Source organism: Macrotis lagotis, chromosome X, assembly GCF_037893015.1.
Source record: "Macrotis lagotis isolate mMagLag1 chromosome X, bilby.v1.9.chrom.fasta, whole genome shotgun sequence".
NCBI lineage: Eukaryota > Metazoa > Chordata > Mammalia > Peramelemorphia > Peramelidae > Macrotis > Macrotis lagotis.
Window position 1 is genome coordinate 668785675 of NC_133666.1, and position 20655 is coordinate 668806329.

The 20655-nt window shown below is 49.7% G+C and overlaps 1 protein-coding gene across 6 annotated transcripts in view; it reads left to right on the top strand.

Annotated features, from left to right (window-relative positions):
* ABCB9 (ATP binding cassette subfamily B member 9) overlaps positions 1 to 20402 on the top strand; it is a 45454-nt gene extending 25052 nt beyond the window's left edge. For 5 of the 6 annotated variants that reach the window (XM_074205486.1, XM_074205485.1, XM_074205490.1 and 2 more), the window contains 7 exons: positions 7261 to 7458; positions 13085 to 13213; positions 13853 to 14041; positions 15246 to 15419; positions 15792 to 15951; positions 17269 to 17405; positions 18949 to 20402. In XM_074205486.1, the coding sequence (XP_074061587.1) occupies positions 7261 to 7458; positions 13085 to 13213; positions 13853 to 14041; positions 15246 to 15419; positions 15792 to 15951; positions 17269 to 17405; positions 18949 to 19251 (1290 nt within the window). In that variant the 3' untranslated portion in view covers positions 19252 to 20402. The remainder of the gene's footprint in view (positions 1 to 7260; positions 7459 to 13084; positions 13214 to 13852; positions 14042 to 15245; positions 15420 to 15791; positions 15952 to 17268; positions 17406 to 18948) is intronic. The other variant, XM_074205489.1, reaches the window with a different exon arrangement.
* Positions 20403 to 20655: the final 253 nt, after the last annotated feature.

A 20655-nucleotide genomic window follows, 5' to 3' on the forward strand; every position in this document is an offset into this window, starting at 1 on the left:
TGTCTGTGATGAAGGAAGATCACCCACAGAAGGGGGTAGCTGGTCTGGGTGGGGGGAGACTCGAGGCCCTGAGATGGATCCAGAAGAGGCCTGAGAGGACGAGGCTCACAGAGAATGGCCTCAATCTAATCAGCAAGAGTAGAGCAGTGGCCTCAGCCAAGAGCAACGGGGGGAGAGGAGAGGGGAGGAAAGGGAGGAGGGGAAGGGGGAAATGGGAGAGAGAGACAGAAGGGAGAGGGGAATTTGAAGGCAGAGGTTTGGGATTGATTCTGTGGGAGGTAAGATGGAGGACCTGAAGGAGGTCCCATAGTCAGACTTTCTTTTGTGCTGAGTGAGAAGGGGGTGGGGGGAGTCATTGAGGGTGGAGCAATGCCAGGGCCGGTGGAGGCCCGAGAGCAGGGTTGGTGCCCAGCTGAGATGAGAGAGAGAGAAAGGCAAGGTCGGAGAGGGGGTGCAGCCTGGGAAAGCCGTGAGTGGGGGAAAGGTGGAGGTTTCTATGAGGATAAAGTGGAGGTGGAGGAGCGGGGAGGGCCCTGTCGGAGTTTGTAGTCAGGGAAGTAGAATGTTTGTGGGTAGCAGTAGGACCCCCGTGTACCCACTCCCTTGTGCAGGTCCTGAGTTGGGGGAGGCTGAAAAAGGAGGAATGTTGAAGCCCCCGTGTAAGGGTAGCAGGGCTGGGGGAGGGGGGTGAGCCCCCATCACATGGATTGCAAGGAAAAGCCTGATTGAATGGACTTTGATGAGGAAAGTCAGGCAGTGACCTGGGCAACAGAGAGTGTGGTTGACCCTCCCCAGCCCCAAGGTCTGGGAGCTGGTCAAGGAAGGCCTCACCGGGCCTTCCGGCAGCAGGACAGGGCCAGGAGAGGCAAGGATGGAGGGGCCTTTGTGGACAATGAAGTAAGAATTGCAGAGGGCACGATGGAAGGAGGGGGTCTGGAGGGTGGGAATGAAAGAGTAGAGGTGGGAGTCAGCAATAGCTTGTTTCTTTTGGGCCACTCATCTCTTAATACAGGGCTAAGTGCAATAGGGGCAGAAAGGAGAGGCCTCGGGCTCCTAGGAGTACTGCCAAGAACATCCATGGGGCTGGGTCCGGGGTCAGCCTTGGCCGGTGGTCCTGGCCATTCCTGCTCCCCTTTCAGGGAGCCTGGAGGAAGGGACTGGACATCTGACCAGGAAGTAGTTGGCTTAGGTTTGGGCTTGACTTGACTCAGTTGGTCAGTCTTATCCCGTCCTCTGTCTCTAAATATTTCTACTTGGGATGGGGAGGAGTGCAAGCCTAGAACTCCATTTGCATGGGACTCCTTTGTGACTTAAAACTCGAGTCTTCTGGAGGCAGCTTGGACTTTCCCAGACGCACATAGCCGATAAGACCTTGACTCCTTCCCCAGGCTGCCTTCCATACAGGATCTGCTTGGAAGAGTTTCCTAGAAATTCTCATCAGAATAGAAACTCCCTGCAAGTAGGAATTATTCACTCCTTTGTCTCTGTATCTTCAGGACTTGGCATAGGAGGCCCTTATTAAAATATGCTTGGTGATTGGTTGAAGACTTGGGGGGGGATGGGGGCGGTGCTGGTGGCCGGGCAGCACATCCTGGGCTCCCTGGCCTGCCAGGTGTGCCCCGGGCCTCCTTCCCCAGCCCCTGGAAGAGAGCACGGCAGTGCCAGGCTGCTCAGCCCTGGCCTGGCTCCCGTTCCTCCCTGCCCCCCCTTTCCTGAAATGAATCAGTTCCCTAAAAACAGATCCTGCTGTGTTTCCCCAGTCCCACCCCGGAGGCCCCTGCCCAGCCCCGGGTCACATGGAGCCCTTTTCCTGGCCAAATGGAAACACTAAATGTGGTTGTCTGAGCCTCCGGGTGGGGCTTACCTGGCAGCCCCTGGGCCCTCTACCCCACCTCGCTCTGGTTCCCCTTTTCTTTGCTCTCCACCAACCGATCCTCTTAGGATCTCTGCCTGGTCCAGGCAGATGCAGTCTATTCCCGAACAGCATTGAGGGTCCTGAATTGAGAACTGGAGGGACCTCAGGTGTCATCTAAGGGAAACCAAGGTCGCATGAAGCGAAGTGACTTGCCCATGTGCGAGCATGCTTTCTCTCTCGGTCTCTGCCTCTCTCTCTGTGTCTCTGTCACACACACACACACACACACACACACACACGATCCAGGTTCTCAGACTTCATCTCAACTCTCTTTCCACTGGGTCACCTTGGGGTTCCCTTCAGCCCCTCCAGCAATCAATCTACAAGCCTTTATTGAAGACCTACTAAGTGCCAGGCTCTTCAAGATGCTAACTGTGCCCAGGTAGCAGCATGTGTACCTACGGACACAGAAGACTGATAAAGTACCTGTGGGGTGGGGGGTGGGGGTTCAGTCAAAGCCTCCTCTGGGGGCCCCCCTGAGGCTAGATGAGGAGGGAGACTGTCAGGGCAGACCTGCTGTGTGTGAGCAGCTGAGCAGGGCCCAGGAGGCAGAGAAGGGTAGCCCGGAGCTAGACGAGTGGAGGAAGGTGACTCTGCCCCTGGAGGCCCTGGGGAGCCCCAGGGTGGGCCGGTGCTTGAGCAGGAGAAGGTTCCCCTAATGTGACTTAGGAGCTGTGTGGAGGGCTTGTTGGAAAGAGTGGGACCGGGGCAGGGCGACTGACTGGAAGGCTCGTCCAGCAGTCCCAGGGATCAGTGAGGAGGGCCTGGACTAGGCTGACAGTCATGTTAGACTAGAGAAGGGGCCTAGGGCCAAGAGATGCCCGGAGAATAGAATGGGCGAGGCTTGGCTGCAGAGGGAGGCAAAGGAAAGAGCAAGGATGACTCTGAGATCTTAAACTTGGATGATGGAAGGGGGCTGGCACCCTGGGCAGAAGCAAGAAGGTTGGCAGCAGGAGCCGGTCTGCCCAGTGGACAAAGGGCAGTGGAGGACTGGAGGTGGAGAGAGGGGCTTCAGTGGGGAGGAGGGGAGGGAGAAAAGGAGGGAGGGAGACAGAGAGAGAGATCAGATTAACTGCAGAGAGGACTAGATCTTGGCCGGACCTCTGATGGACTGTAGGATGGGGCTAATGGGCTCTTGATGAGAGCCTCTGAGGAGGTCGGAGAGAGCAGAGTGCTGGAGGTCTGTGGGAATGGAGCAGGGCTAGTGGAGGGTCCAGGGTCTCTAGACCCTAACCTGGCCTTCGGGTCTGGGCGTGGGCTGGTAGGAGGAGGATCTGTCAAAGTCTAATGATTCTTTCAGCACTCAGTAACATGCCATGCCAGAACAATTTAATGAAGGCCACCTCCACAGGGCCCACTCCCTCCCTCTATCATCAGGTAATGCAGGTGACTCAGCCAGGGCTCACATCCTCCCAGAGCTCTCTCCATCGCCCTTTGGTCATCCCTGCCATAAATATGCCATCTAAGTGAGGGTGATGAGGGGGTGGCATCTATCCCATGGGGGTTCCCTTAGGGCTCTGATTCCATCTTAATAGTCAGTGCTTATCTAGCATGACCACTTTGGAATCATTTTTCTCATCTGTGAAATGAGAATAATAGCCATGGTTCTTCCTCAAAGGTAGGTTAGGAAAGTTAAATGAGAGAATGCTTTTTGGAACTTCAGCTATAGTAGAAATGTATGGGAACATTATTTCCATGGCAGATGGTCTCTTCTTCTGTTTTGATCAGCTACCTTCTTTTCTTCCTTCTCCCTCCTTCCTCCTAAATTATCAGCCCCAACCCCCATTCTAGATGAGGAAACAAACCCAGAGAGAAGTGACTTACTCAGGGTCACACATCTAGTGATTGTCAGAGGCAGGCAATCCAAACCTAGGTCTCTGTTTCCATTACGAGGCAACTAAAAGGGGTGGCTAGGTGGTACAGTGGATAGAGCACTAGCCCTGGAGTCTGGAGGACCAGAGTTCAAATCCAACCTCAGGCACTTACTAATTACCTAGCTGTATGATCTTGGGCAAATCACTTAACCCCATTGCCTTGCAAAAAAAAAAAATAAAAGCTTATAAAGAGGCAACTAAAGTGGCATAGTCCTGGGCACCTAGGAAGCATATACTAAATACTTGAATACTAAAGCTGAAGCTTAAATTGAGCAATTAGGTGGCACAATAGATAGATCACCAAGCCTGAAGTCTGGAGAATCTGAGTTCAAGTCTCCAGTCTCAGATATACTTACTAGCTGGGGCCCCTTGGACAAATCACTTTCTGTTTGCCTCAGTTTCTTCATCTTGTCAAATGAATTAAAGAAGGACATGGCAAACTACTCCAGTATCTCTGCCACAAAAACCCCAAACGGGATCAGGAAGAGTAAGACACTACTGAAAATGATTGAACACCATCACAAAGAGACTGATAGAATTGGACTTGGGGTCAGGAGGACCTGGGTTTGAATCCTGCCTCAGACATTGACTAGCTGTGTGACTTTGGGCAAAACCTTTAGCTTTGCTCAGCCTGAGTATCCTCCTCTGAAAAATGGGGCTGGCCATAGTGGCTCCCTCCTAGGGTTGCTGTGAGCTTCAGTGTCTCATAGAAACATCAGCTCTTATAGTAACAAGCCTCGAAAGCTTCCAGGGACTGGAGAGCTGCGTCTTAGGACAGGGACACCAAAAGAGGAGGCTTCCAGGAAGGCTGGGGAGCGTCCTGGCTCTCCTCCCTTCCCCTTTTCCCCAATTCAATTTATCCCTGTGAGGCTTCATTGACTTAAGAGGATCTTAGTGAATAATAGATGCCCGCTATGAGCCAGACAGGAAGACCTGGGTTCAAATGCTGCCTTTGACATCCCTTGACTCCCTCCTCCTGAACCAGTCACTTCATTTCTTAGTCTCCTGTGTCTTCTGCCCTGGTAGAGGATGAATCCACAACTGGAAATGTGCTAAAATGGTGAAATCATAGCCATTCCTCCCTTGTCCCCCCTCACCAAAGTGACTTCTCTGGGCTTGGGAGGCAGAAAGTCATTGTTCCCTGTCCTGAAATGGCTCAGAGATCACGTGTACACAATGTTATTCACAGTGTGTATCTGTGTGTGATTACATGTATGGGTATGAGTGTGTGTGTGTGTAAGTGTATGATGTATGTGTAAGTGTGTGTGTGGTTGTGTGGGTATATATGCATGAGCATGTATGACTATGATTGTATGTATGCAAATATGTGTGTGTGTGTGTGTGTGTAGGACCTGATTGGGAGACTGGTGAAACTGCTGGGCTCCTCAGAATCATGTTTTTAAGTTGGCTGCTAGGAGAGTGCCTCAGAAGCTTATTAGTTGTGTGATCCTGGGCACGTCACTTCATCTCTGTCTGTCTCAGTTCCCTTATCAGTAAAATAAGGATAACCATAGCACTTCCTTCCCAGGTTGTTGTGAGGATCACATTAGATAATACATGTTGAGCAATTCCCCTTAAAGCCCTATATAAATACTCAGGGTTTTCACATCAGGTTAAAACCCCTGGGCTATGGGGCAGCCCCTTTGTTCTTTTCCAGAGGACTGTGGGAGGTGCCCAAGGTGCCCAGGGCAGCTCGGACAGTGGAGAGGATGACTCTGCTGTCAGACACGTGGTGTCTCCATTCCTTCATGGATCACTGGCTGCAGCAGGTTCCCAAGTCTCCTGTCTGCCAGGGCCAACTGTACCGTTCAGGGTCCAAGACTACGCCAAGACCTGTGGCTGAAAGGCATTTCCCACTGACTGATCAGGGCTTAGCTTCTCCATCTTAAAATGGGCTTTGCTGTCATGTGTTGAACTGAGCGTGTCCGTCCTCTCCTTGATGGAGGCCTCCCTACCCTCTCTCTCTCCACTGTTTCTCCTCCTGGGTTGCTCTCATCCGTGACCTCTCTGAAACCTATTCGGAAGAGAGACTTCCTCTAGGCTTTTGAGACTGCAGGACTGGCCCACCTCCTTTCCTGTCTTACTAATAGCTTCTGTGTTGCTTTGTGCATACAATGCAACCTTGATAATTGACCCCTCCATCATCTCTTCATTGCTCTCCAGGTGACGTTTTAACCTGTTTCTTCACCTGGAGAATGAGGGAGTTGACCAAGAGGAGGACTTCTTAACCTTTGTTGTGTCATGAGTTCCCCTTGGGCATGCTGTGAAGCCTTATGAATCCTTCCTCAGAATATGTTTTTAAACTACATAGAGCAAGATGTACAGAATTACAAAGGAATGCAATTGTATTGATACACATTTATGAGGATATCTCTTTGTAATAGCAAAGTCACTTCTCTGTGCCTCAGTTTCCTCCTCTGTACTACCTATGTCCTTAAGCAAGTCTCTTGACCTCCCTGGACTAATCAGGGGTCCCTTCCAACTCTAGATCTAGAGAGCTACAATTCTGACTGCCCAGAACTTGTGAGAATTCATGATTCACATCCAGGTAGCAGCCCTGGAAGAATATGAATATCAAAAAGTGAGATTTGGTTTCAGGGAGAAGTTTCGGGTTATTAAAAGGCAAAATACAGTTTCTCAAATGCAATCCAACTTGTTCTCTTCCCTCTGTTGGATTTCTGGGCCCACATCATAGTCCTGCTATCATTTCTGCTCAACACTCAGATGCAAATAGCACAACTTTATGGGTTGTCCACCCCATGGTACAACACAGTCTAGATGACAAGCATTTTTTTTTCCATCCAGTTCATTTTTCCTGTGTGGATAGTTAGACTGATCTGAACATGATACTTATGGTGTGGACTGACCAGATCTGAGTATGGTGGGATAATCACTTCCTTATGGTCGAATATAGTGCCTTTTTATAATTTGACTTAAGGCTGTATTCTTGGCTGACAGATTCATTCATTTTCTCACAATGAGCTTGAAGTCCACCCAAAATCATCTTCCTCAGATGAACTGTTGTCTAACCACATCTCTCCCATCTTGTCTTTGGAATGTTGGTTCTTTGAATCAAATGAAAGATTTTTGCATGTCCTCCATTAACTGTAGTTTTTTACCTATACCTTGAGACTATTTATCTTTTTTAGCATTTGATATAATTGTCAGAGAACTGACTGACCTTGGTGTCAGGAGAACCCAGGCCACTCCCAAATCCCACTTCTGATCCATAGTACCTATGAAACGTTGGACAAGTGACTTAATCCAGAGCAGGGATCCACTGCATTGACAGATGGAAGTTCTCAATCTATGAGGCCTGGGACATCAACAGAGGGAGAGAAACCCAAAGACTCTCTTTGGTCTATGTAGGGGAAGCCTCAGTCCTAAGAATGGATCTAGGAGACACAGACTCCGAAATGATGCTAATTTGCCATTTCTTCTCCTTTCCCTTCTTGGGTTGGCCTGATGTAGCGGCTTTCCAAAGAGGTCCAGAATGCCCTGGCCAGGGCTAGCAATACAGCCGAGGAGACCATCAGTGCTATGAAGACAGTCAGGAGCTTCGCCAATGAGGAAGAGGAGGCTGAGGTGTATGCCCGGAAGCTGCAGCAGGTGTACAAGCTGAACAGGAAGGAAGCCATGGCCTATACGTACTACGTGTGGGGCAGTGGGGTAGGTGTCACCCACCTGCCCCCATCCAACCTGTAGTTTCTCGACCTCCTAGCAGAGAACTGCACTTGTTGGGACTCTGGAATACAGGGCTTCTCCTCTCCCATTCCTCCCCAGTTTTGGTCCTGTTTCCCATCTCTAGGGATCCAGTGCTTTCCTTTTCTCCTTCCTCCCCACCCCTACCATTTTCTAATCTCTGTTCCCTGTATGACCAGAGATTCCAGGAAGAGTAAGGGAGGAAGCCATGGTGGGAAAAACTGACCAGAGGGACTAGATTCAATGCAAGGCTGACAAATAAGTCATATTTCATGGGGTCTCAGGGAACTGGATTTCCAGTTCTTTGGGGGGGGCAAAGCCTAGCCTGGGAGAGACTGGTCCATCAGGGTGTTCTTACTGTTGGGGAGACTGGAAACACCTGTGATTATAGTAAGTGCACCAGCCCTTGAAGGCCCCTTTCACTTGGAGTAAGTAAAGGGAAAGAAGGATCCAAGGTGTAAAATATAGGGGTGAATCCCTTTATGAATGATGTAGAATGGTGCCTTGCCTGTGGGAAGAGGGGGAGCATTCAGTGTTCGAAAAAGGCAGAGGAGCATCTGTCCAGATTGAGTTTGAAGGCTTCCGTCGGTCAGCTCCATAGGAAAGGAGCAGGATCATGTCATCAAGACTGCCTTCCAGAGGCTGGCTAGTCTGGCCCCATCATTTTATGGAGACCCAGGACAGTTAAAGGACTTTTCCAGGGTCACATGAGAAATAAATGGTCAAGCCAGGATTTGAACCCAGGCCCTCTAATGTTAAATTAGTGCCATTTCTCGGCATCACATTGTCTCAGAGATGACAAGAAACTGATAATACTTAGCTTTCCTTTCATCCCACCACTGTTTTGCTTTTCCTTCTCTCCTGGGTCCTGGGGTGGAGACTGAAGCTCTTTTTCCTTTGATCTTGAGCTTCCTTCAAAGAGCTGGGAATCCAAGAGCATCTTCTGCAGTGGTCCTGCGGGATCCTTGGGTCAGCCTGGAAAACTCTAGAGAGCTACCCTCCTCACCCTCCTCACCCACATGACCCACTCCTAAGAGCTTGCTCCTAGGGCACTTTGAAAAGAACCACTGACCCCTTTTCTTGGACTGCTTCAGCCTTCTTCCTCAGGAATGGGGAAGCCTCATGGAGCCAGAGTGGGAAAGGATCAGTTGGGTCAGGAAAGTGTAAAGAGCTGAGAAAGATTTATTATTGTTCAGTCATGATCAACATTTCCTGACTCCTTGGTCCTTCCACCCTTCACTGTCTCCTGGAGTCTGTCCACGCTCATGTTTGTTGCTCCTATGATATATCTATGTGTATACTATACATGGCCTTCTCCTTTTGCCTTTAATCTTTTCCAACATGAGGGTCTTTTCCAATGGGTTCTGTCTTCTCTTTGTGTGTCAGATTTGAACTCGGGTCCTTTGGATTGCAGGCTTGGTGCTCCATCTACCACATCACCCTATTTAAGCTTCAGCTTTAATATTTAACTTTCCAGGGAATGAGTTGAATTCCTTTCTTTAAGTGTTGACTGTTTTGATCTCCCTGCTGAAGAAGGAACTCTCAAAAGTCTTCTCCAGCACCACAATTTGAAAGTGTTGATTCTGTGGTGCTCAGATTTCCTTACAAGCCAATTTTCACAGCTATATATTGCTATTGGAAAAACCATAGCTCTGGCTAGATGGACATCTATTGGGAAGGTAATGTCTGTGTTTTTATTTGCTGTCCAGATTTGCCATAGCTTTCCTTTTAAGGAGCAAGAATCTTTTCATTTCAACACTGCAGTTGCCGTTTGCAGTTTTCTGTGAGCCCAAGAATATAAAATTAGACCCTGCTTCCATTTCTTCTCCCTCTATTTGTTAGCAAGTTGCCAAGATCTTAGTTTTTGTGATGCTAAACTTCAAGCCAGCTTTTACATTCTCCTCTTTCACCCTCATAGAGAGGCTTCTTAATTCCTCTTCACTTCGCTCTCAGAATGGTGTAGTCTGCATATCTGAGATGGTTGATGTTTCTCCGGTCAACCTTTATTCCAACTTTTGATTCATTTAGTCTGGCCTTTTGCTCAATGTGCTCTGCAGATAAGTTAAATAAATAAGGTAATAATATACAAATTTATCATTCTTCTTTTGCAATCTTAAACCAATCAATTGTTCCCGGTTCAATTCTTTTTTTTATTTTTAGGTTTTTGGTTTTTGGGGTTTTTTTTTGTTTTTTTTTTTGTGCAAGGCAGTTGGGTTAAATGGCTTGCCTAAGGCCATACAGCTAGGTAATTATAAGTGTCTGAGGTCAAATTTGAACTCAGGTACTCCTGACTCCAGTGCTAGTGTTCTATCCACTGCACCACCTAGCCGCCCCTCCTGGTTCAATTGTAATTGGTTTTTTCCCTTTTATTTATTGTTTCCAATTACTCACAAAGGTAGTTTTCTACATTCACCCTTTTGCAAGATCTTGAGTTACACATTTTTCTCCCACCCTCCCTTCCTGCCCCCCCTTCCCATGGCAATGCACAGTCTCATTCAGGTTGTACATACACCCTCACATTTAATATATTTCCACATTAGGCATGTTGTGAAAGAGGAATTAGATCGGTTGTAAATATTGCATCTTGGCCCTCATACAGTTTTCTCAGGAGACAAGTAAACCGATCTGATACTCGCCTCTCTTTAAGGACTTGCCACATTTTGTTGTGATCCACACAAAGACTCTAGTGAAGGCAATGAAGTAGAAGTAGATGTTTTTCTAGAACTCCCTTGCTTTCTCCATAATCCTGTGAATGTTGGCAATTTGGTCTTTGGTTCCTCTGCCTCTAGGAAAACCAGCCTGCTCTTTTGAGAATTCTCAGTTCACATATTGCCAAAGCCTTATGGCAGAATCTTAAACAGAACCTTGCTGCCATGGGAAATGAGGGCAATTGTTCAGTAATTTGAACATTCCTTGACATTGCCCTTCTTTAGGATTGAGGGATGAACTGACCTTTTCTAATCCAGTGGCCTCGCTTGTGTTTTCCAAATTTGCTGACATGTTGAATGCAACACTTTTAACAGCATCATCTTTTAGGATTTTAAAAAGCTCAGCTGGAATCCCACCACCCCCCATTAGCCTTATTGTTAACGATGCTTCCTAAAATCCATTTGAATCCATTTTCCAGGATGTCTGGCTCTAGATCAGTAACCACACCATGGTGGTTACCAGTGATGATAAGAGCTTTCTTGTGTAGTTCTTTTGTGTATTCTGCCTCTTCTTAATTTTTCTGCTTCCTTTAAATCCCTACCATATTTGACTTTTCATTATGTCCATTTTTGCATGAAGTTTTCCCTTGCTATCTCTTAATTTTCTTGAAGAGATCTCTTGTCTTTCCCGTCCTGTTATTTTCTTCTATTTCTTTGTATTGCTCATTTAAAAAAAAAAACTTATCTCTCTTTACTATTCTCTGGAATTCTGTATTCAGTTGGTATATCTCTCCTCCTCCTTGACCTTTTGCTTTCCTTCTTTCCTCAACTATTTATAAAGACTCATCAGACAACCATTTTGCTTCCATACTCTTCATTTTCTTCAAGATGTTTTTATTGCTGCCTCCCATACAAAATTGTTCATCTCTGACCACAGTTCTTTAGGCACTCTGCCTACCAGATCTATTTGTCTTGAATCTATTCATCACAATCACTTCATTACCAACAACTGTTGATGATTTTCTCTACTTTCTTCAATTTAAGTCCATATTTTACAATAAGAAGCTCATGATCTGAGACATAATCTGCTCAAACTGACTGTAAAGTGTAAGATCAGTCTGAATTTGATTTTGACCATCTGGTTATGGTTGTTGGTGAGGATTTTCCTTCATTCTCAAAGAGGACCAAAACAACATCTCTACCTTACAGTCTTCCAATGTTTCTGATTGGCTGATCAGTCCAATATGAGCTCTGAACTTGCACATCTCACCTTTCCTTTGAGCTCTACCTTGCTTATAGATCACAGCACCTTCTCTGATGAGAGCCTACCAAGTTGGGTGGTCCATGCCAGTGTCTCCCATGTCACACAGTCAACTCCAAAATTCTTAATTGGTTTTTTTTTCCTGACCTCCTTGTGTGAAGAGTCTTTTTTGGCAAATGTACATTTGCATTCTAACAAAGTTTTCCAGGCAACCAACTTTGGACATAATTTTCCATAAACCCACATGACTGATAGTTTCAAAGGCTTTGATCAGATCTACACACATTCTGTACAGACTTCTGTTCTGCTTCTGGCATTTCTCCTGGAATTTCTGGGCAGCAAACACCACATTGACCATTCCTTAGCCCTTTCTGGAACCACCCTGGCTCCCAGGTAGATGACCAACCTCTAGGTGAAGGATCAGCCTCTTAAGGAGGATTCTGGCAAGAATCTTGCTGGCAATGACTAAGAGAGAATCACCCCTGTGATAAGGAATAATCCTTTACCTTTTTAAAGTTTCATTGAGCTACACAAACCCCTCTACCTTGACAAGGTGATGATCCAGGAGATGGGAAAAAGATGGGGAAAGTTTTATCTTTGTAAATTTAGGAGGAGGTGCCTTGGGCACTGCTGGTCTGGTGAGACAAGGTCTAGAACTTGGTCCCACCATAGTTTTCATTTAGAAAACTTAGAGAATTTTCTGGGCCTCTTAGTTAAGCGACTTGCCCAGGGTCTTATAGTTTGTATAGGTCAGAGGTTGGATTTGGGGTTAGTCAGTTCTCTCTGTCCCTCATACACAACATACTCAAATAATGAAAAATGCAAATAGCTGGGTAAGAAATCATAGTAAACAGAACCTAAAATATCTTTTGCTTGGGTTCAAAGAATCAGCATCCCAAGGACAATATGGGAGAGGTGTGGGTAGAACAGTGGTTCATCTTTCCTGACCTTATCTGTACCATGGGGGTGCATTCCTCCCCTGTGTCACAAATAATGTATTTGTTTAAGAGGCATGTTCCAGATGGGAAGTCTTGGTTACTTGCCCTCTTTTTCATTTCTCCAAAGGGCAGGAAGGCAATCTTTAATACTGGTCCCTGGGTGGCACAGTGAATAGGCACACTGGCCCTGGAGTCAGGAGGACTTGAGTTCAAATTTGACCTCAGACACTTAATAATTACCTAGCATTGGGACCTTGGGCAAGCCACTTAACCCCATTGCCTTGCAAAAAACAAAACAAAACAAAATACTGGTCCCACCCTAGAAAACCAGTAGTACAGTGCTGTGTAGCAGAAAAGACTAAAGTTGGTAGACTTGGTTCAGGTGCCCCCTCTGAGGCTTTATACCTATGGTTCCCTAAGCAAAATCACCTGAACCCCCCAAGCCAGTGAGGGGTTACACTGGCAGCCTTTGGGGTCCCTACAACCTCTGAATCCAGGATCCTCTAAATATTTCCACCTCTCTAGGAGTTAGGCCAGATGCCCTCTGAGTTCCCTTCAGGTTGAGGATCACAGGAGGGGGATTTCTGCCAAATTATGGCAGAAATTTCGCTGCTGAGTTCCCTTAATGCACTACCCCAACTCTATTCCATGCCAGGCTAGTGGGGTGCAGGGGGATGAGGGAGGGCCAGCCTGAGCCAGGACCTTTTGACCCAAATCCCCATTCCCTTTGTCCTCTGGGCCTCCAGCTCACTCTGCTGGTGGTGCAGGTCAGCATCCTCTACTACGGGGGCCACCTCGTCATATCAGGCCAGATGACCAGCGGGAACCTCATCTCTTTCATCATCTATGAGTTTGTTCTGGGAGATTGTATGGAGGTGAGCGAGGGGTGAGGAGAGCAGGTCAAGGCATAGGGACTGTGGGCAGGGTGGGGCAGCAGGATGACCCAAGGACCGGGAGAGGCTGCAGGGGAGATCCGCTGAAGGGCCTGGTTGTGTTCACCAGGGTCCAGCCTTTGAAGGGTGGTCACGTGGAGGATGTAGACTCAGGGTCAGGAAATGCTTCCTAGCAATGATAGCTGTCCCACAGTGATGGGGGCTGGCTCCCTCACGGATGCCTCTCTCTGGAGATCTTTAAACAGGATACCCTAGTAAGGATTTTTCATTCAGGGTGGAGCTAAAGGAGATGGCCTCTGAGGTCCCTCTCAGCTCTCCAAGACTTTAGGGAAAAGAAGCAGCCTTGAATGGGAAGGGGAAAGGAGCCCCGCGGGGGTAGGATGCTGATGGGGCAGAGCTTCTTGCCAGGAAGCAGGCCCCTGGCTCTTCAGGAAGGCCCTCGTCCTGGTCACCTCTCTAGGACAGAAGAGGGGATGCGTGGGGGGGGGGGGGGGACAGGCCTTCCCTTCTCCTCTCTGGGCAAGGCCTCTGCAGTCTTCTGACCCTTGGGGATGGGGCTCCAAGAAGGGACTGGATAGTCATTTGAGGGGAATGGGATGCGAATGGCTTGTGTCTCTCCAGTCGGTCGGCTCTGTCTACAGTGGCTTGATGCAGGGAGTAGGAGCAGCTGAGAAGGTGTTTGAGTTCATCGACCGGCAGCCGACCATGGTGCATGATGGGAGCCTGGCCCCCGATCACCTGGAGGGCCGTGTGGACTTTGAGAACGTCACCTTTACCTACCGCACCCGGCCTCACACCCAGGTCCTGCAGGTGAGCAGCCCCCGTCCCAGCCGGGAGACCCCAAGGGCAGCAGTGTTGCCAGCTGGGGGCCGGGCAGGCCTTCTGCTCTGTGGGGGCTGTAAGGACCTTCTAGTGGCATGCTTCCCCTCCTCAGCTTATCCTGTCTGTGCTCCTCCCTTCTTCTGTTACTGTGGTGACCCTTCCCTCCCCAGCTGAACAGGAGCATCTTGAGGGCAAGACCATTTTTCATTCTCCCCTGAATTCCTGGCAGCACTTTGCACACAGTCAGTGTTTACTGGTTGCTTCTTGGTTTGGATGGCCTTTTCCTCCTCGGAAACGATCTTCTCTAAGGTCTTTTCCAACTCTGGCACTCTGTGCGGTCTGGCCATCCCCGTCTAGGAGAGAGATGGGCAGAGGAGTCTGGGGGTCAGGAGGGAGCACTGTGGCCGCACAGGCTGGTGGTGAAGAAGCCTGGGCCTTTGAGGCCTTTGAGAGCCTGGGGGCTCAGAAGTAGTGGACTGGGAGGGCGGAGAGGCTCCCAGAGCCTCCTCCAAGCCCGGAGGACCCTCAGAATGAGCTAACACCAGATAACAGGCAGCACCAAGTCTTTGACTTGGATTCCAAAAACCATGACACAAGTCCAAGATGAAGAGGCATGGTTAAAAAGCAGTTTTTATGAAAAAGATCTAAGGGTTTCAGTGGTCCTCACACTCCATTTCAGTTCATTGTATGCTCTGGTAGCCAGGCTGCATGGGAGGGTCCTGGTATCCAGGCATAAGAAGGCAGTTGCTTCACTGTACTCTGCTCTGGCCAGATAGAGTCCTGTTCAGTTTAAGAAGGGCAGTGAGGGGACAGTATTGAGGACACAGTCAGATGAGAGAAGAGCCTCGTCAGGGTTGAGGAGCAGTTGGAAGCACTGGGGACACTGAGCGTAGAGAAGAGGGTTGGGGGGGGAGATAGGGGTTGTCTCTTGTCCACTCCTCTAGGCACACTCTCCCCCTCTGCCCCGTGGGACCACATGGGGGGGGTCAGAGTTGGGGGGGTCAGGGATGAGTCCAATTCAGCCTGGATTTGGGAAGCTAAGGGGGAGCTATCCCAGACTGCCTGGGCTCAGAAGGACCACGTGCTTGGTCATGAAAGGGGTTCCTTCCTGTTCCGTTCAGAGGGGTCTCTGAGACCTTTTCCAGCATCCTGTGATTCTGCCCCTGAGCACTGGGGTCTCTCTCTCCTACAGAACGTGTCTTTCACCCTTTCCCCGGGAAAGGTGACTGCCCTCGTAGGGCCCTCAGGGAGTGGGAAGAGTTCCTGTGTCAATATTCTGGAGAACTTTTATCCCCTGGAAGAGGGTCGGGTACTACTGGATGGGAAGCCCATCAGCTGCTATGACCACAAGTACCTACACAGAGTGGTAGGTAGGCCGGGGTCCTCTGGCCAGGCTCCTGGGCTTCAGACCTTGGACTTGGTGTTCTCAGTAGAAAGCAGGGATGGTGGGGGCAGATGGTGATGCCTTGTGGCCTCAGGACTTTGGGACAGGGTCTACCCAAGAAAGGGCTTCAGAGTTGACTGAGCTTATTTCTGGCAGCTACTGAATGTAGACACCAACTGAATGCTTATTAACTACTTGATGGATTGGTATAATCATGATCCATTGGGTTGGAGATGGCCCAGGTGGACCTGTAGCCTAGATTTCCATGCAGTTTTGGTCAGGTGGAATGGGGTGGGTGGGCTTCAACTCCGCGATACGTGTTCCTCATCTCTCTCCCTTGCTGCCCCCATGCAGATCTCCCTGGTGAGTCAGGAGCCTGTTCTGTTTGCTCGCTCCATCACAGACAACATCTCCTACGGGCTGCCCACAGTGCCCTTTGAGATGGTGGTCGATGCAGCCCAGAAGGCTAATGCTCATGGTTTCATTATGGAGCTGCAGGATGGGTACAACACAGGTATGACCCCCCCACACACACACACATAGACACACACACACACACACACACACACACACACACACACACACACATAGACACACAGAGACAGACACATGACAGCAGAGATTCTCAGTTCAAGTCCCTGGGGGAGAGGGTAATTTGCCACTTACCCTGGACACTCCTCAGGGTGTGACCAAGATTTAATCGGTTCAGTTGTAAGCCTCTTGAAGCAGGGACGTCCTTGGCCTCCTGGGTCTTTCTAGCTCTGCAGCCTGGGCCTGGCACTTAGGAAATATTTCTTAAATTGAATGAACTTTTCTGAGCCTCAGTTTCTCCATCTGTAAAATGGAACATAGCACCTTGCCTTGTAGGAGTCATGAGGACCAGAGACAATGATGGATGACAAGAGATGCCAGATGTTTCCATGCTCTTTTTTTGGCTTTTCTTTTTATAGTTTTTTTTCACACTATCTTCATTTGTGAACTCACCTGTCCCCTTCCCTTAAGAAAGAAAGTACCTGGGAGGGGGGCAGCATGACCCTGACAATGCCTGCAGTTTTCTGCCCCCACCCCTCACCCCCACTGCTGCAAACAGGTGGCACTGAGTGTCTTAATTTTGTTGTTTGTGTTGGTCTTTATATTTTTCATTTAAAAATTTTATATTTTTTTCCACATTAGTGAGCATTTATTTTCTCTCTTGCTTTCTTCACTTTTTTCTTTTTTCTTTTTTTCTCTTCCTCTTCCTCTTCTCTTCTTTGCTCCCTGCTCCTGTCAGCCCTTTTCCTCTTCCCAACCCTTCCCCTTCTCATAATCTCACTTTCCCCCCAAGGGGGGGAAAAAAAAAGCAAGCCCTCTTCACAAATGTTCATAGAGTCCAGTCTTGGACAAATCCAAAACGACATTTCCTTTTTTACCCCAAATCCATCCCTTCTCTGTGGGGAGGTGGATTCTCCTGCATCACCCTGTCTTCTAGAAGCATCCTTAGTTATCGCAGAGCCCTTTGGTCTTTAAAATTGTTTATCTTGGGGACGTTCTTCTCCTGCTTCCGCTTCCCTCCCTCTGAATCAGTTCAGAGAAGTCTTCCCAGCCTGGAGGTGAATTTTCTCATCTCTCCTTTGGGGCCAAGCTCTGTCATTATTCTGTGTTATTGGTTTGCTCTCATTTGCTTTTCTAAATCCTCGCACACTTCTCTGCCCTCCTCATGAGGCCCAGTGTGATAGGGATGGACCACAGGTGGCTCAGCCCTCGCCCAATCTTGGGACTTCATCATTTGCTCCAGCCCCTGGGGAAAGCCCTGAAAGCCAACATCTCAAGCCACCTTTGTTCCCTGCCACAGAGACTGGAGAAAAGGGAGCCCAGCTGTCTGGCGGTCAAAAGCAGCGCGTTGCCATGGCCAGAGCCCTGGTCCGCAACCCACCTGTCCTCATCCTGGATGAAGCCACCAGTGCCCTGGATGCAGAAAGTGAATATATGGTAGGTTGGTAGTAGGTAGGCCCTGGAGATGGGGAGTGGGCTGGCCCAGAAAGGCTGACAAGAGGCCCCAGCTGCCTTGGAGAGTTCCCAGTCCTTCTGTGCAAAGTAGTTGATGAGGTGTAGCAATAAGATGGGTCCTTGACTTGCTCTTTCCCTCTGTGAGCCTCAGTTTCCCCAGCTGTGAAATGGGCACTGGGGAGGAAGAGATGCTCTGACCAGTCCCACCTCTAACCCTCAATGTGACACCCACTGATTTCTGAGGGTTGATCAGCTTTAGATCTAGGATCTGTGTTCCTAAGTCACTCTGCTTTTCTGAAACTTAGTTTCCCCTTCTGTACTATGAGAAGATTGGACTGGATCTCTAAATTCAGGGTATTTAATGGTTCTGGAGGATGGTTTTAATAGAGGGGAGGATAGTCACGGTCTGAAAAGATATCATCAGGTTAGATCACTGAGCCAAATGTAATAAGATGACATTCAGTAGGGATAAATGTAAAGCCTTGTTCTTGGGTCCAAAAAGAAAAATCAGCTTCATAAGCATAGGACAAAGGAGAAAAGATGTGCCTAAGTTCTGAAAAAGGGGTCTCAGTGAACCACACACTCTAGATGAGGCTGAAGTCTGATGGGAGAACCGAAAACAAAAAGAGCTTGTTCTCGGGTTGCATTAGGAGGAGCACAGCTTCTAGGACTAGTCAGGGCCTTGTGCCACTATCCTCTGCCCTTGTCGGACCTCAGCTGGGGTTGTCTACCAACCTCTTTTTTTTTTAGGTTTTTGCAAGGCAAATGGGGTTCAGTGGCTTGCCCAAGGCCACACGGCTAGGTAATTCTTAAGTGTCTGAGGTCGCATTTGAACTGAGGTCCTCCTGACTGCAGGACTGGTGCTCTATCCATTGCGCCACCTAGCCGCCCCCAGTTCCAACCTCTTTTTTTCTCTTTTTTTTAGATCTTTTTTTAAGATTTTATTTATTTTGTTTTACAACTTTTCCCCTAATCTTACTTCCCTCCCCCACCCCCCACAGAAGGCAATCTGTCAGTCTTTACTTTGTTTCCACAGTATACATTGATCCAAATTGAATGTGATGTAAGAGAAATCATGTCCTTAAGGGAGAAACATAAAGTATGAGAGATAGCAAGATCAGACAATAAGATATCAGTTGTTTTTTTCTAAATTAAAGGAAATAGTCCTGGGACTTTGTTCAAACTCCACGGTTCTTTATCTGGATACAGATGGTATTCTCCATCTCAGACAGTCCCAAATTGTCCCTGATTGTTGCACGAGGCCATCAAGGTTGATCATTGGCCCCATCCAACCTCTTTTAATAGACTGGTAGACTGGAGAGTGTCCAGAGGAGGGCGGCCAGGAGGTGGAGGATGGGTCATAGGAGCTGGGCACGATCAGCCCTGGGGGGGAGACCCCTTGGGAGGACACCCTAGAGGTCTGCCATTTTAAAGGCTGTCCCCTCTAGGATGCTGGTGCTCTGGGTGGGGGGGCAGGGGGCAGCCCATGCCCACTGTACCCCCCGTGCCATGCTCTGCCCCCCAGATCCAGCAGGCCATCCATGGCAACCTTCAGAAGCACACGGTCCTGATCATCGCCCACCGGTTGAGCACTGTGGAGAAGGCACACAACATCATTGTACTGGACAAGGGTTGCGTGGTCCAACAGGGGACCCACAAGCAGCTGCTGAGCCAGGGCGGCCTCTATGCCAAGCTGGTGCAGCGGCAGATCCTGGGACTGGAGGCGGGCACAGATGATGATGGTGGGGGCAGCCGGCAGGAGATGATGCGCTTCCCCTGCAGCCTCCAGGAGCCCCCAGATGGGCACAACGAAGCCCACAAGGCCTGAGGCCCCCCTGGGATGGGAGTGCAGGCCACAGTGCCCGAGCTGGCAGAAGCACCTGAGGGAGGCCCAGGGTGGCCCCACCCAGAACCTGCCAGGCCCTGGGGCCCGGCTCGCTCAAGGCAGCTGAGTCCACTCCCTCGAGGGCAAGGCCTGTTTACTAGTTGAGCACATTCCCTGCTTCACGCTTCCCCCTCCCCCTGGCACCTCTGGGCTAGGCTCCTAGAAGAAACTGGAGGGGCGTGCCCTCCCTGACATCCCACCCCTCACTGAGCAGTGCCATCCCATCGGTAGGAAGGCACTGCTCTTTGTAGTTATGCCCTGGTGCCCACCCACCACTCCACGGTTAGATCCCTCTTCCCAGGTGCCTCCTAGGGGAGTCAGAGACCCATCGGTAAGCAGGTTTCCCCAGGTTTTTATGCTTGGGCCCGGCTGACTGTAGCCCCACGCAGCTTCTGATTGTTGTTCTTTAAAAAAATTATTTCTCCATTAACTAGCTAGGAAAGCCTCTGGGTGAGCCCCATGAGAAGTTCTCCGAACCCCGACTCTCCCCTGGAGCTGAGAGTGACTCATCCTTCCCATTGGAAAACAGGCCGGTGGAGGCCGTGAAAGGCGAGCACCTGCCACCAGCCTTGCCCTCGCCCGGGACAGGAGACCACGGTGTCCCTGTTGGCCAAAGCCCTCCAAGGGGGAGCGCCTCCTCCATGCCACAGGCCTCGGGGTAGGAGCGCCAGCCCCCCTTTATCCCCTTGCCCCCTGCCTGTTGACTTAAGAAGAAGAGGGCCAGAGGAAGTGGGCCACAGGCCGGGCCAGGCTGGAGGAAGGGGGAACTCCTCAGAGGCTTCCTCCCTTCCGTGCCACTGAAGCCATGCCAGTCTCACTGTGAACCACAATGAACCTTAACCTTGGGGAGTGAGGGGCCAGACCATGGCACTGCCTTGAGGTGGCTGGCACCATCTCCAGCCCTCGAGGCCCCCTGCCCCTGCCAGCTGGCAGCCTCCCCTTCTCCACCGCTCTCTGCTGTTTGCAGGGCTTTGGACTGGGATGATGTTCTGTTCTGTTTGTAGGGTTGTTGGGGGGCAGGGGCGGCTGGGCCTGGGATGGGCTTTTTCCAAACTCTTGGAGGAGCCCTCCTCTCAATAAAGTACTACCTCTGTCCCTCCAGCCACTGCTGCCTTCTGCGCCTCCCCCCTCCCCCCACCCCCCCACAGGTCCCCCCCAGGCCGGGCCTGTCTGACACAGTCGCACCCGGGCTCTCTCTGCTGGGGATCCCAAAGGCATCCAGCCAGGGGGGACCTTCTTCCCTTCCTTGTGATTATGAAGCTCCCCGGCCCCTGCTCTCCATCCCTGTCCCCATCTTGGGAAGGGGAGGTTGGGCCAAGGGTCAAAGGCTTCAAGAGAAGCTGCAGA